The sequence below is a fragment of the Felis catus genome, chromosome B4, assembly GCF_018350175.1.
Source record: "Felis catus isolate Fca126 chromosome B4, F.catus_Fca126_mat1.0, whole genome shotgun sequence".
NCBI classification, from domain to species: Eukaryota; Metazoa; Chordata; class Mammalia; order Carnivora; family Felidae; genus Felis; species Felis catus.
This window is the reverse complement of record NC_058374.1, coordinates 73,193,110-73,208,326: the sequence shown is the minus strand read 5'-3', so window position 1 is coordinate 73,208,326 and position 15,217 is coordinate 73,193,110. Positions and strand designations below refer to the sequence as shown.

At 35.4% G+C, this 15,217-nt stretch overlaps 1 protein-coding gene across 3 annotated transcripts in view; it reads left to right on the top strand.

The window, feature by feature from the left end:
- Positions 1-15,217, top strand: part of SCAF11 (SR-related CTD associated factor 11) — a 71,438-nt gene that overhangs the window by 13,327 nt on the left and 42,894 nt on the right. For all 3 annotated transcript variants that reach the window (XM_023256982.2, XM_023256983.2, XM_023256980.2), the window contains exons 2-3: positions 5,819-5,872; positions 13,913-13,994. In XM_023256982.2, coding sequence (XP_023112750.1) covers positions 13,934-13,994 — 61 coding nt within the window. In that variant the 5' untranslated portion in view covers positions 5,819-5,872; positions 13,913-13,933. The remainder of the gene's footprint in view (positions 1-5,818; positions 5,873-13,912; positions 13,995-15,217) is intronic.

Below are 15,217 nucleotides of genomic sequence, written 5' to 3'. Positions count from 1 at the left end.
GTATTACTACCATCAGAGTCAGGATTTAGAATGGTTCCATTACCTCCAAAAAGCTCCCTCATGCTATCTTTGTAGTTAAACCTTTCTCAAATTGTTATCAGGTGACCACTGATAACAATTCTTTATCATTACAGTTTTTACCTTTTGCGAATATCATATAATAATGCAACTGTGTAGTATGTGACCTTTTGGGACTGGCTTCTTTCAGTATATTGTCTTTAAGATTCATTCAAGTTGTTGAGTGAAGCTCTGGTCCATTCCTTTTTTCTGTTTCTGTTTTTGTTTTTATTTTGGTTGAGTAGTATTCCATTGTATGGCTGAATGCACCATAGTTCGTTTATTTAGATTATATCTAGTTTATCAGTTCTTTCTTATACTATCTTTGGTTTTGGTATCAGGGTAGTTGGGAAGTATTTATCTTCCATTTTCTGGAGGAGATTGTGTTGAACTGGTATTGCTTCTTTAAATGTTTAGTAAAATTCACCAGGGAAATTATGTGGGCCTAGGGATTTCCTGTTTTGGGAGGACTAGATTTAATTTCTTTAAACAGTACTGGGGCTATTCAGTGGTATTCTGCTTAGTTTCGCCAGAGGTTTAAATTTCATTGATTTTTTTTCCCCTAAAGAATGGGGTTTGGGTTTCATTGATTTTTCTGTTTTTCTGTTTTCAATTTCATTGATTTCTACTTTATTTCCTTCCTTCTGCCTGCTTTGTATACATTTTTATTTAATTTTAGTTTAGTTTTTTAACATAGAAATTTAGGTCATTGATTTGAGACCTTTTCTGACCTTTGATGCAGTCATGCTTTCGCTACATCTCATGTATTTTAACTATTGATATATTTGGATTTAATTCTACCATTTTATTTTTTTGGTTCCCTCTTTTCTTCTGTAACCTCTTTCTTTGGATTATTTGAACATTTTTTAGTATTCCATCTTAATTGTGTTTTTGCCTATATATCACTTTTTTAATGATTACTCTAAGGATTGTAATATGTCCATTTATTGTTCACAGTTTCCTTAGAATCAGTATTTTATCATTTCAGGTGAAATACAGAAATCTTATCACCCTGTAGGTCCTTTACCCTTTTCTCTGTATGTTGTAATTGTCTTGTGCTACATTTACATGCATTGGGAATTCTATTAGAAAGTATTGTGATGTTTGCTTTTAATTGCCAAACATTTTAAAGAATTCAAGAGGAGGATAGTTAGTTATATTTATCCAGATATTTATCACTTCTGTTGCTCTTTTGTCATTTCTCATGTTGTATTTAAGGATGATTTCACTAGATTGAGGATTCTAGGTTTACGGTTCTTTTCTATTTTAAGCACTTCAAGAATATTGTTCCACTTCCTCTGGTCTATGTAGTTTCTTTTCTTTTTCTTTTTTTTAAGATTTTATTTTTAAGTAATCTCTACACTTGATGTTGGGCTCCAACTTAAAACCTCGAGATAAAGAGTCACAAACTCTTCCAACTGAGTCAGCCAACTGGCCCTGGATAAATGTAGTTTATGATGAGATGTCACTAGTTATTCAAATCATTAACCCACCTTCCCCTCATAATTAATTCCTTGTTTTTTCAGTCTGCTTGCAAGATTTTTTTATTTGTAACTTTTAGCAGTTTGACTGTGATATGTCTAAGCATGATCATTATCCTGTTTGGAGTTTGTGAGACTCTTGAATTTAGAGGTTTGTATATCTTCACCAAATTTGGGAGTTTCTGGCCATTATTTCTCTTCATCTTCCTTTTTTTGTACTGCACTCATTTTCCTCTGCTCGGACTCTTGATGTGAATGTTAGGGTTTTAGTGTTCTCCCACAGGTCCCTGAAACACTGATATTTTCAATATTTTTTCTGTTGTTCACATTGGGTACCTTCTTTTGATCTGTCTTCAAGTTCACTGACTTTCTGCTATTGAGTCCAGTATATTTTCTATTTTAGTTATTGCATTTTTCAGTTCTAAAATTTCCATTTGATGGTTCTTTAAGTATTTTTTTTTCTTTTTGCTGTGACTTTCCAGTTTTCAATTTATTTCAAGAATATTTGCTCTTGAGAATCTTTATACCTGCTTTCAAGTCTTTGTCAGATAATTCATTCAGTGCTCTAATATCTGTGTTATCTTAGTGTTGTTTCTGTTGATTCTTTTTTCCTATAGGAGTTTTGAGATTTTTCTGTTCTCTCTGCCAAGTAATTTTGGGTTGTGTTTTGGAGATTTTGAACATTATGATATGAATCTTAGTGTCTTATTTAAATGATATGGAGAATGTTGAGATTTTTGTTTGGACAGGTAGTTGATTCAGTTGGATTTTAGGCCACAGGCTCCAACCATCTTTCTTTAGGTTGCAGTTTTAATCTGTTCTGTTTTCAAAAGCTTTGCAGTACTATTTGGATTTTTCCCATATGTGTACTACCCAGTAGCCAATCTGACCTGCATGGGGGTTTATCCTATATTTTAGTCTTCAGAGCCTCCAGCATGCTACTTAGGGTTAAATCTATAGGTGTGCAGCTTAGGGGTGAGCTAGGAGTTCATAAACAACTTATAAGTTGCTAAGTGCTTTCCTCTCTGTTATGTCCATGGTATTTTCTAGGTCCCTGGGACCTCCCCCCCATCCCTTTTCTATCCTCTGGCTAGAAACCCCAATCTTCATTTCATTTGTTCCACTGTGGTGCGTATTTTCTACAGTTGTATCTGGAGCCAAGTGCCAGAAGACAGGAGAAAAATTGAAATTATTCCAGTTTCTTCAGTCAGTGAAGATGGTCCCTTTCCTTAAGAGTTTTAGGCTCCTGCTGGCTCTGCTGTTGCCACTGTTGCAGCTGTCACCGTAAGATTGCTTGGGAATTGGGTTGTGGGGAGTGAAGAACAGAAGAAAGAAGAGATTTCCCTTACTCTTTCTAAGCAGTTAGGGGACTCCTTTTCTACTCTTTGGATAGAAATAGAGGGCTTTTTCCTAGAGCTTTTGCTTTCTCCATTGTTACCAACAGCCACTTTCTGGGTTTTAGGCTCCGTTAAGCCCAGGCTGGGGCAAAACTAGATGGGAAAAATTAAAAGCCCACTACCAGTTTGATAATATATCAGATTCTGGGCTCTTCCCCAGTCTACCTGCTATTATTTACTTTATAAATTTCAATTAGCTGCTCCATTTATTCTGTCTGGGTTTTATAGTTTCAGTCAGTGAGATTAACAAGGTGGAATGTGCTTACTCCATTTTACTCAGAACCAGAACTTCTCAGTTTACTTATCAATATTGGAATGTAATGGCTACTTGAATCTCCTTATTTTGGTTAAATATGGTTTGTCAGTTACTTTTTTTTTTTTTTTTTTTTTTTTAGTATATGTGTGATCTTGTGTGTAACAGTGTAACCTCTGTTGAGGAGATGATGTTACATTAAATGTAAAAGGAAATAGGAAATTTAATTTCTCTTTTAGAGCATAGCGTTCATGAACTCTAATTTTCCATAATTATTTAACATTTGAAAAACTGTTTTCCTGTTTTCAGTTTAATCTATATTTTCTGCCTGAGGATTTCCGGCTTGCCTTTCACTTTGGAGATGTTTTATTCTTTATTCATTGTAACCTTTTAAAAATGCTTTGTTTCAATAATTAAGTTATAGGTCACTGTAAAGCTTAGTATGAGGTGGCATACCTCGTATTAGTTGACTCTTTTGGCTCTCACATGTTGCAGACACTGCACAAGAATTTTAGAGACATTCTGAAGCATATCTTCACTTCCTAGATTGCTATGTGAAGCTGATTTTGTTAAAAGACTGGTAAGTGTAGATGACTTCATCTTTTTTATTTTCAGTTTACTTGCTAAGCAACAAGATACGAGATTATTTGTTCATCAGTGAATAGTGCTTGGAAAACCAGCTTTTTTCTGGATAGAGGCCTAGAACCAAGGAATTGAATATGAGGTTCCTAGAAATTCCTGTTGTTGATCAGCTGCTGACAAGCAACCAAGTCACTAATAATCTTCTCAAAAACTGACCCAGAAAGTATTTCTAGGGACCAATGTGCAGTAGTAACTTAAAGCAGAGCTCGTGGCTTATCTGTTCAGGCTGCTGTAATAAAATACCACAAACTGGGTAGCTTATAAGCAATAGAAATTTATTTCTCATAGTTCTGGTGGCAGGAGGGTTGGGTGAGGGCCTCTTCCATGTCACAGACTTAACCCTTGCATCCTCGTGTGGTAGACGGGGCTTCGGATCTCTCTTAGCCTCATTTATAATACAGGCCCTAATCTCATTCATGAGGGTTCTACTTTTTATGACTTAAGCACTTTTGAAAGTCTCCACTTACTAACATCATCACCTTTAGGAGTTAAGATTTCAGCATATGAATATGAATATGAATTTTAGGGGATGCAGACATTCAGACCATAACAGCGTGTAAATGAACCCACTAAAACTAATATTGATTCAAAGCCTTGCATTTCATATCCATTTCAGTTTTACTGTTGATAGTTATAAAGTTCAGGTGAAATTGAAGCTGTTGGTAGAAATGAAAATTTTGTTGCTGTTTTTGTAAATTTAGATATCATAATTTGTTGGTTCTTTATTGTACTTTCTGGTCAAAAATTTTATTTTTAACTGAAAAAAACGTGATGTTGAAAAAATACATAACTGTTGTGATCACGAATAAAGAGAAATTGGTGTGTTAAAGGAATGAACATTTTGTTTATTAAAGACCTGTTATTTTTTTAAATTTATGATGTTCAGTTAGATAATTCATATACTCGGATAATTGCATTGAAATGTATTATTTTATAAAATTTGAAGAAAAAGATATTTCTATCAGTATGTATGTCCCAACCATTAATCTGAAAAACTTTTTTGGAGGATAAGCCTTCATGGTGTGGGTTCAGGCACAGTGGTGTCTTTTATGTTTGCCTGATGGTCATTTCCGTATAGGAAGTCTAACATCGTGAGAACTTCAACTTACCTGTGTATCCTTTCTTTGTTTTGAAAATTAAAATTCTGTCATGTTAAAATTGGTAATTCCAGTTCTGAGTCCTTTAAGGATGGAAATGCCACAGTGGTACAGAATGGTCAGGGGGTTAGAAAAATATACTTTTAAATCTTTTGGTCTCAGTTGGGAAGCCTTTTTTTACAAATGCACATATGTTACAAGGATTTGGTGTTCATTATGTGCTCCTGTTAAATCTTGTGCTTACCCCCATTACAGCACCTGGGTACTGCATTGTAACTGTTGGTTTCTGTTTTTGTTTTTGTCAGGTGTCAGTATGGAAGACCTAATGGTACCTAGAAAATAGGGGCACTGACTAAATATTTATTGAATGAAAAAACAAGTTAAAGACAAGCTGTAGGAAAGTGGGGAGTCTGGTGTAGGCCTATTTGAAAAAAGAGGGGAAAAAGTGATTACTGGTTAAGTGTACTTAATATCTGGAGTTGAGGAAGTAATTTAAATTCTAGTAGTTGTTAAATTTCTGTATGTTTTTCTAAATTGTCTTCATAGGTGATATGACCAGTCTATTAGTTGGGGTAGATTTTTTCTAATTCTCCATTACATTGTTTTCAATTGATTTTTTTCCCGCATGCTGAAATGTGACTTCTTGTGCTTCTCTCACTAAACAAAATGTTATTATTTTTTTGCCTCCATTACCTGTTTGTATCTTCATATGTGAAGGCATAGGCTTAACTGTGTCATGCATTCTAAATAAATTATCACATTCAGGGCCCTCTGGAATAAATCATTCTTTATATTTTGTTGTTCTCTTTTATTCTAAACCCAAGATAAATATGGGAACAGCTGGGTGAAAGTGAAGTAAAATAGGACTGATTTTCATAATTCCCTCCGCAGAATCATTTGATGGAAAATTGATTGCATAACTGCTTGACCTGAAGAATTTTAAAGGTAAGAGAGCTTGTGAATATTTGTATGTATATTTAAAAATATACTTGTATTTTTATATACATGGTTTGCTGGAGTTGCCATATTAAAACTGCTTAGTAGTGTTTTATCTCCTCTAATTATATAAAATAGGAAATATGATACAAAAATCCTAGGATTATTTTTTTGGAATCCTAAACTTTGTCTTGCTTCAACCTTTTTACTTCTAGATAAATAGGAATTTTGATAAATACTGTCAGTATAGAATACAGAACATATTTATCCTTGTATAAGATCTGTTTGAAAAGCAATTTGACAATTTAAATTTTGTGAACTTTTCACTCTTCACATTCGTTCCATTTGTGGATATTTGAAATACAGAAGTTTTTTTAACAATGAAAATCTGTTCTTAGAGCATATAGGTTTCCCAATCTTATATCTTATGGTATACCTAAGATTTTTGGGGTAGGGTGGTGTTCATGTTCTTGTGTTTGTGCCTCTGTGCTATTTGTTGAGTTCTTTTTTGCTAGTCTTGCTGCTTGGCACTTTAAAAGGATTATGTGATTATGTAATTTAGTCCTCATAATGACTGGTTACTACTGTTATCTCCATTTGATAGATGAGGAAACAGGCTTAAAGATGTTAAGGTCACTCAGCTAGTAAGTGGCAGACTAGTTGAAATTTGAACCTAGACAGGTTTCTTTGTAAAACCTGTACTTGAAGGGACATTCCTGTCTCTGTACTGAACAGTACTGGTGTTAAACCTCCAGCAACCAACATGTAGGTTAGGGATATTTTAAACAAAAACTTGTCAGAATAGCCCATTAGAAGCAAAGAAGTGTACTTACAAAGTCTAATAAAATTATACAGTAGAAATCGGGTAGAAAAAACAAAACTTTGGGAGCATTTTGTAAGGGACTTAAAAATCAACAGTGACAGTGCAGGACTGAGTTGATTATGTAGCAGAGAGACTGGAAAGGAAATAATTATTAAGCTGAAGGAGTTCATTGCCTTAACCCTACTCTGAAGTGAATTAGTTGGAGGCACTAGAGCAAATATCTGTGATAGTTTAAGCCAGAATGATAAAATTAATGTAGATAAATCAACAAAATCACAGAGCCTTCAGGGGAGTTTTAAAAGGAACTCAAGGACAACATTGCAGAACCATTGACTCAGATGTGTAATAAGTAACTGTTGTGCCAGAGTATGGGTTGAATATGAATGTAGATAGATAGATGCCTATGCTTAAGAAAGCTTGAAGAGTTCTCTGCAATGAGGGACTGAGCCACATCTGTAAACTTTCTATGGGAAGGGCCAAAACGTAGTTCCCTTAGGCTTTGTCGTAACTATTCATCTCTGCCATTGTAGTGCAAAAGCAGCCTTGGTCAATAGATAAAGGAATGAGCATGGCTGTGCTTTAACAAAACTTTATTTACAGAAATACTCAACCAGTTTTTTGACCACTGGTCTACCATAATGGATACTGTCCCTCCCTAGCTAGACATCAATAAAAAATAGCCTTCCTATGGTTTCTTCAGCTGAAAATAACATTATCAAAGGGAAGATCAAATTTTTGAGTAGATGATTGGAAGGCACTTAATGCCTTTATTTAAGACTGGAAATGGGATGGAAGATCCTGCATTTAATAGTAATGGTTCACATTTAAATGCTTATTACTGGGGCGCCTGGGTGGCGCAGTCGGTCAAACATTCAAACATCCGGCTTCAGCCAAGTCATGATCTCCCGGTCCATGAGTTCGAGCTCCGCGTCAGGCTCTGGGCTGATGGCTCAGAGCCTGGAGCCTGTTTCCGATTCTGTGTCTCCCTCTCTCTCTGCCCCTCCCCCGTTCATGCTCTGTCTCTCTCTGTCCCAAAAATAAATAAACGTTGGAAAAAAAAATTTTTTTTTAAATAAAAAAAAAGAATAAATGCTTATTACTGCTAGACAATGTCATGAGCACAAGTTTGCCTGACACCAGTGCCCAAGTCATTAATCACTGTAATATACCACTCAGAGTACCTTACTAAATACCCGCTCTTTTTTAATTGAATTTTTTGGACAGAGGATTGAATTTGGGGACTGGTTTATCTTGGATAGAAGATTGGAAATAAAGGAGAAAGAAAAATAGAGTATCTGAGAGAGGTTCTGGGAGTCACTGGATTCTCTGAATACCTTAGCCATGTGAATCAGCGTAGTATTTATATTTAGCATCTTCATGAAGATGTCCTTGGCATAAGTATACCCAACACAGGGCAGCCCTTACTTTTTCCCAGTATCCCTTTCATTCAGACCTGGCTCCCATTTATCATATCCGTGCCCTTCATAATGGCAGCATTGGGTTTGGAAGTGGGGTGGGAAATAGAGTTAAACTGCCTCATAGCCTTTCATATGCCTTCTTTATTTGTACCCAAAGGATCTGATTGTACTTTTTTTTAATAAAACTTTTTAAAATGTTTATTTATTGTTGAGAGAGAGCGTGAGTGGGGGAGGGGCAGAGAGAGAGGGAGATAGAATCTGAAGCAGGCTGCATGCTTTGAGCTCTCAGCACAGAGTCTGACCTGGGGCTTGAACTCAGGAACTGCAAGATCATGACCTGAGCCAAAATCGGACGCTTAACCAACTGAGCCACCTAGGCACCCTGCCTTTTTTTTTTCCTTTTTTTTAATTTTTAGAGAGCGTGCAAATGCGAAAGGGGCAAGGGAGAGAGAGAATCTCCCGATGTGGGTTTTGATCCCATGACCCTGGGATCATGACCTGAGCAGAAATCTAGAGTTGGATGCTCAACTGACTGAGCCACCCCCTGTCCCTGATTGTACTCTTTTGACAGAATATTAGTAGACTGGATCAATTTAGTTGTTACTCAGAAATGTTATTTTGTATTTTTTCAGTCTTGTGTTTGCCTTTGTCTTTCGCTTCTGTCTAGGGAAAACAAAGAAATGGGCAATTGACATTTTTATTACTCTTCCCTATTTTTCTGTTCTGACTAGCACTAATAATAATGATGATAATAATAATAGCCATTTATTGCATGGCAGTGGAGCTGGGATTTGAATCTAGGTCTAAGTCTTAACTAGGATGTTGATATCTTTAGATACCATGGACTTGCTTGAAGGACAGTAGGGAGGAAGCAAGAAGAGCGAGTTTTGAAGTTGAACTGGAGAGGGAAGAAATTCTGTTTTGTAGTAGATGGAAGGAAACAGGTTTTGGAAGAGGAGGAGGAGAAGGGAAGGATAGGAATTTTAAATGGAGCTAGCCATGGCTAAAATGCTTGGTTTCTATTACCAGGAACCTCTGGTCCCTTACCTGATTCCTTGAAACTGAGGTGCTTCAGTGACTATTACAATAGAAAATACACTGTTAGCATCTCACCTTTAACTTGAAACCATTTTCTATTATGGAGGATGGTAGTTATATCCTAGGGCTGTGCTGTACAGCACAGTAGCCAGTAACCACATTGGATTACTTAAATTTAAATTAATTAAAACCTAAATAAAATGAAAAATTTAATTCCTCAGCTGTACTAGACTCATTTCAAGTGCTTGATTGAACAATTCCCCATTGGGCAGTCCTGTTCTAGAGAACTGAACTCTCTTCTACACTGCTGTTAACTTGAATGCACTGTAATGGCTGGCCTGGGATTCTCACTTCCATGTATTCCAAGGTTTGTGTGGGAGAATGAGTTTTGAGTTCCTGAAAACTTACTTCTATCAGTGCTTTTTTTTATTCCATGTCTAAAAGTTGATGGCTTTTATGATAAATTTTTTAAATTAAGTCATTCTTCCTAAACTTTTTATGAACATATTTGGAGTAGTATTTCAAATACATACAGAAGCAATATATAATGAAATAAAAAGGGTAACCTGGAAGATATAATTAAGATCATTATGTTAGGGGGACACCGGGGTGGCTCAGTAGGTTGGGTGTCCGACTTCGGCTCAGGTCATGATCTCACGGCTCTCGTGGGTTTGAGCCTGGTTGAGCTGTGCACTGACAGCTCAGAGCCTGGAGCCTGCTTCAGATTCTGTCTCCCTGTCTCTATGCCCCTCCTCCACTCACATTCTGTCTCTCTCTCCTTCAAAAATAAATAAACATTAAAAAATTTTTTTTAAAAAGATTATGTTACGGATCTTGGAAAGGTGGAACCTGGAAGAGACATTAAAGATTGAAATTTGTAAATTAAAGTCCTCTGAAAAGTAAACAGAATTAACTTAAAGCCAAGAATGAACAACCATTCTTTGAAATTTATTTGAGGTAAACCAAAATTAAAAGAAAATTTGGTTTAATTTATAGATAATTAATTTACCAGACTTAGCCAAACTCATAAGTAGTCTAGGTAGAATGTGACATGATTAAGAGTCATAAATAGTTAATATCATGAAATTGAGTTATATCTAACTTTTTGGGTAACCACAAGGAGGGATAGTCTTGCCGGCCTACAGCTTATCTCTTAGGTTTTTTTACTGACCACAGATTTTACTGGCTTAGGACCATGAGTCTGTATTGTATTCCTATGCTCGCTTTACTGGAAATTTAAAGCAAAATAGGTATTAAAAACCATGGATTCTTAGATTAAAAACTGGAATCTAGGCAGATAGAACAAATAAACATGAACAAGTTAAAAGTTTATAAGTTGTTGAACTAAAACTTGTTGACTTTTATCTAGTGAAATTCTAAAACCCTTATCATTTTGAATGAATAAACTGGTAATGTGGCATAATTATTTTAAGTTATGACAGTAGTTATTTCATAATGTATTCAAGAAGAAGCACATAACTTGTAAGAATTTGGAACACAGTTTTTAAAGCAGATTTCTGACTTGAGGAAGGGCAGTCTGTAACTGATAAACTGTTGCTTATGTACTTCTTTGCATGAGTTAAAATAGAGAAGACAGTATTTACTGTAAAATTTTAATTATAATTTATATGTTAATATAAAAATAGCTTAATATTATTAAGGATGGAAATGTGAAAACAGCATAGATTAGACTATCCAATAGGACATAAATTATTTAGCTACATAAAGGAATGGTATATTGCATCTTTTGAGAACTGACTAGAACTTTAAAATATTGTTTTAATTTTCAAATTGACATTTTCTCACATTTAATTAACTCTCAACTTAAATATTTTTTATTCTTAGATATTTAGGATGCCAGGGGAGATGGTATGGTATGAATTTCCTCAAATAAAGATTATACTCAAATATAGATCATACCAAGAGCTCAGTATGCCTGTAAAATCAGTTAAGTTGGGACTTTGTCTAGAACAATGTTTCTCAGGCTTTAACATAGATAATGAATCAGGTGTAAATCTTGATAAAATGCAGATTCTTACTCACTAGGTCTGGAGTGGTGCCTGAGGTATCCTGCTTTTGTAACAAGTTGTCAAGTGATCATGAATTGATGAAGTGATTCTGAATGAATATCAAGTAGAGTAACCTATGACTATCTGAATATTTTTAAAGTAATCTGTCAATTCCACTGTTGTGGTTGCTCAGGTCAGAATACTTTAGAATTATCCTGTAGTCTTACTCTCTAACACATACTCGCATTCAATCTAAAATTCTGATGGCTGTATTTTGAAAATAGCTGGAATTTGATCACTTTTCATCACCATTGCTACTATTCTGATATAGGCCACTGTCCCTCCTTAGATGACTAGTCTCCTTGCTTTTTCCTTGGCCACCACCTCTGACATGGGCTACTGGCCCATGTCACTCAGAGAAGAAGCCAATGTGTTTACCTCAGCCTTTAAGGTGTTGCATGATCTTATTACCTCTCTGTCCTCATCTGCTACTTTCCCCGTTTTTCATTCTGTTCTAACTACACTTGTCTCCTTGTTTTTCCTTGAACATATCAGACCTGTCCCCCTCCCCCTGCCTTTAGACTTTCATATTTGCTGTTCTTTTCTGCCTAGAATGCAGGTCCTCTGGGTCTTCACATAATTTTCTTTCTTGCTTCTTTCAGATTGCCAGTTAAAATGTCACATTATCAGAAAAGTTTTTCCCTAAATACTTTGTATGAAATAACAGCTTCTCCACTCTCTCACTTATTAACCACACTAAGTGTATATTTATTTTATAATTGTATTATTTTATTTTCCTCAGCATCTCAGTATACTAGATATTTTAGTTTGTTTATTGTTTCTCTCCTACTTGAATGTAAAGGCAGGAATTTCTGTCTGTCTTGTTCAGTGCTATACTTAGACACTGACTAGAGTATACCTATGGCACTCAGTAAATCTTTGAATTTAAAAAAAAAAAAAAGCCCACAAGAAAGTCTTTGGACGTCTTTCTACCTCCCTTCAGAATAGCCCATTCCATTTGAAGGTAACTGCTGACCTTCTCCTTAAGCTTTCTGTTCTTCCAGGCTGACCATTCTACTACTTTACGTTTTTTGTGTATGACATAGTTTCCAAGGCTGTTAACCAGTTTAGTCCTCTTTCCTGGACATTCATCATTTTGTTGTTTCTAAACAACAGCATCAGAACTAAAACAAACGTTGCAAATGTACGCTGAGGGGGAAGTTTTCTCTTGTTTTTGGCTTTCTGCCTTTATTAAGGCAGACTGTTATTAAATTAACTTTAAAATTTTTTTTTAATGTTTATTTTTGAGAGAGACAGAATGCGAGTGGGTTAGGGGCAGAGAGAGAGGGAGACACAGAATCCGAAGCAGGCTCCCAGACTCCAAGCTGTCAGCACAGAACCCAACGAGGGGCTTGAACTCACGAGCAGTGAGATCATGACCTGAGCCGAGGTCAGACGCTCAACCGACTGAGCCACCCAGGTGCCCCTAAATTAACTTTTTAAAGTAATTCTAATCCTCACCGATTCTGGCTTTTTCATTCTACTAAAACCTCTAAATCATTCTTCTATGTTCTTATCTTCTGCTGTATAGTTGGTTTTTGAACCAAAGTGTGGGTCTTTGCTTTTCTGCTTATTTAGCCTAGAAGAGAATTTTCCTGGGCAATACATACGTAATACAAAAATTACTTCATATAAATATGGGAGAATCATAACTGGTGAGATTGGGGATTTCTTGTGCCTAGATATTCCAAAATGTATTTGAACAGCTCATTGTAATAATCATGTGTCTTGCATCAATTCAAGAAAAAATTCTGAGTTGACTTAAAAAATAATTTAACCTCATAAACTTGTTCCCCTTGACTAACAAATGAATTTCCTTCCCCATGTTTCTCATTTTGCCTCTTGTAATCACCATTTTCTTAGTCTCTAGGCCAGCATAATCTTTGACTCCTTCCCTGTATTTATTTAGTCACCATATCTCAGATTCTTCAGTTTGCTAATTATTTGCTTTTCCATTCACTTCACAGCCAGTTACTCTAGCTATGCAAATCTCTCTGGTTCTAATCTCTCCCTGCTCTAATCCATTTTTGTGCTTTGCTGGCAGATCATTCTTATAAAATATTTATTTATTTACATCACTTTTATCATTTTCAGTCTTCTTCAGAGGAATCTATTAAGACTGGATCTAAACTTTTCAGTTATTGGAGATCATCTGTCCCTACTTGATTTACATTGTTCTGCTTATCGCTTTACTTACCCATTACTGTAGTCTTTCAGATGAACTTCTTGGCATATATTGCTCCTTAGTACACATACAGTCTCTCTCTCATACTTTTATGCACTTACTCTTCTTGTTCTTGTCAGATTGGCCTAGTTAAATGCTGTTTTATTCCTTTATACTATGTTGTACCTTAAATGCCTTAAGCTCCTCAACACACATAACCTATTACCTTCAGTGAAAACTCCAGTTCAAATCGATCTCTTTTCCCTAAGCTCCAATTATATTTATGCCTGTACCACAAAATTTATCATTTAGTCTTTGTTGCTTAATACTTGTATAAGGTTTTTACTTGAAAGACTGTGCTTGATGGCAAAGAATATAAAAGAGTACTGGATTATCCATAAAATTTACTGTCTTGGCTTGTACTGTATTCTTTTATGTGTAAAGTAATTTCTTACAGTTCTGGGTTTTTGTTTCTGTTTTTCATTGATATTGGGAGAAGGCAAACATAAAAATTCTCTATTTTAATTCATCCTATAGGATACCCTTTTTCAAGGAGAAATGAAGAAGAAAACTGTATATACCCTAAATGTGGGAGATCAGGAGTATGAAGACATGGAAGGTAACCTTTTATTTTTTATAAAGCTTGTGTGTGGAAAGTAAAACTTAGTGTTCTAGCCTGCTTATTTGTATGCATTTCAAAATATACAAGGAGTTTTTTGTTTTCACTTATTTTTATCGTTCTTAAATTCTGAAATAATCTTCCTGAATAAGAAGTGCACACATTTTTACTCCTCTTCCCATGTCTTATTTTTGATTGGCCAAGGTTTTTGGTTTGTTTCAGCTCTTTCTTTTTCCTCTTAAATTTTTATTCCCTACTGGTCTTACAATATACCTTTTTTGGTTTTTGATGTTGAAATCTTTGTTGGTTTTTAAAATAGCATTGATCTTTTCCTCTGCTTCTAAAATTAATATTTGAATATTAACTGTTAATAGGAGAAGAATTAGAACACTTTAACTCTGATCTTTCTACTCTTGATTTATAGGTTATAGTCATCCATTATTGATTTTTTCAAGCACCACAAATTAGTTGATATTTTAATATAGATAGTGTTTGGGGGAATTTCTTCTTCCACGTCTTTTTTTCTTGCTGAGAAAGACTTTTAAGTTCTTTTAGTGAAAGTATGTTGGTGGTAAACTTTAAACTTTTTGTATTTATTTTATTTTCTTCAAAACTGCTCAAAGATAGATATATAATTCTGGATTGATTTGTTTCTCTTAGCACTTTGAAGATATTATTTAACCATTTTCTGGTTTTCTTTTCTTGCTATCAAGAAATCTCTTTTCAGGCAGACAGCTTCTCCTCTGCTGTCCTGTCTGCTGCTCCCTTGGGGTGTATTCAGTAAACTTCTATCTCCTTTGTTCTGCCCTCAGCTGAATCCTTTCACTGCCTTTGCCACTGGCTTCTACCCAGTCATTGCCCCAAATTTGAGGGCTCCCATCTGATTGGACAGACACCTTGTTTAGACACCACAGGAACCCTAAAGACATGAGGAAAGAAGCTGGCAGCACACAATTCCTTTTAAAGCTGGCTAGATCCTGTATTTCCCTATAAACCCCCCCAGTCTCTTCCTCAGGGCAGCCTTGAAGGTTTTTTGAAGTCTTAGACTGCTTCCTTTGCCTGCCAAAGTAATAAACTATTTTTTCCTTCTTGATAAAAAAAAGAAAAGAGAAATCTCTTTTCAGCCTAATTGTCAGTCCCTTATAGATGATCTGTCCATTCCCCCATTTGACTTTTTAAAGTTTATTTATTTTGAGACTGAGCATGCACACGTGCCCAGGGGA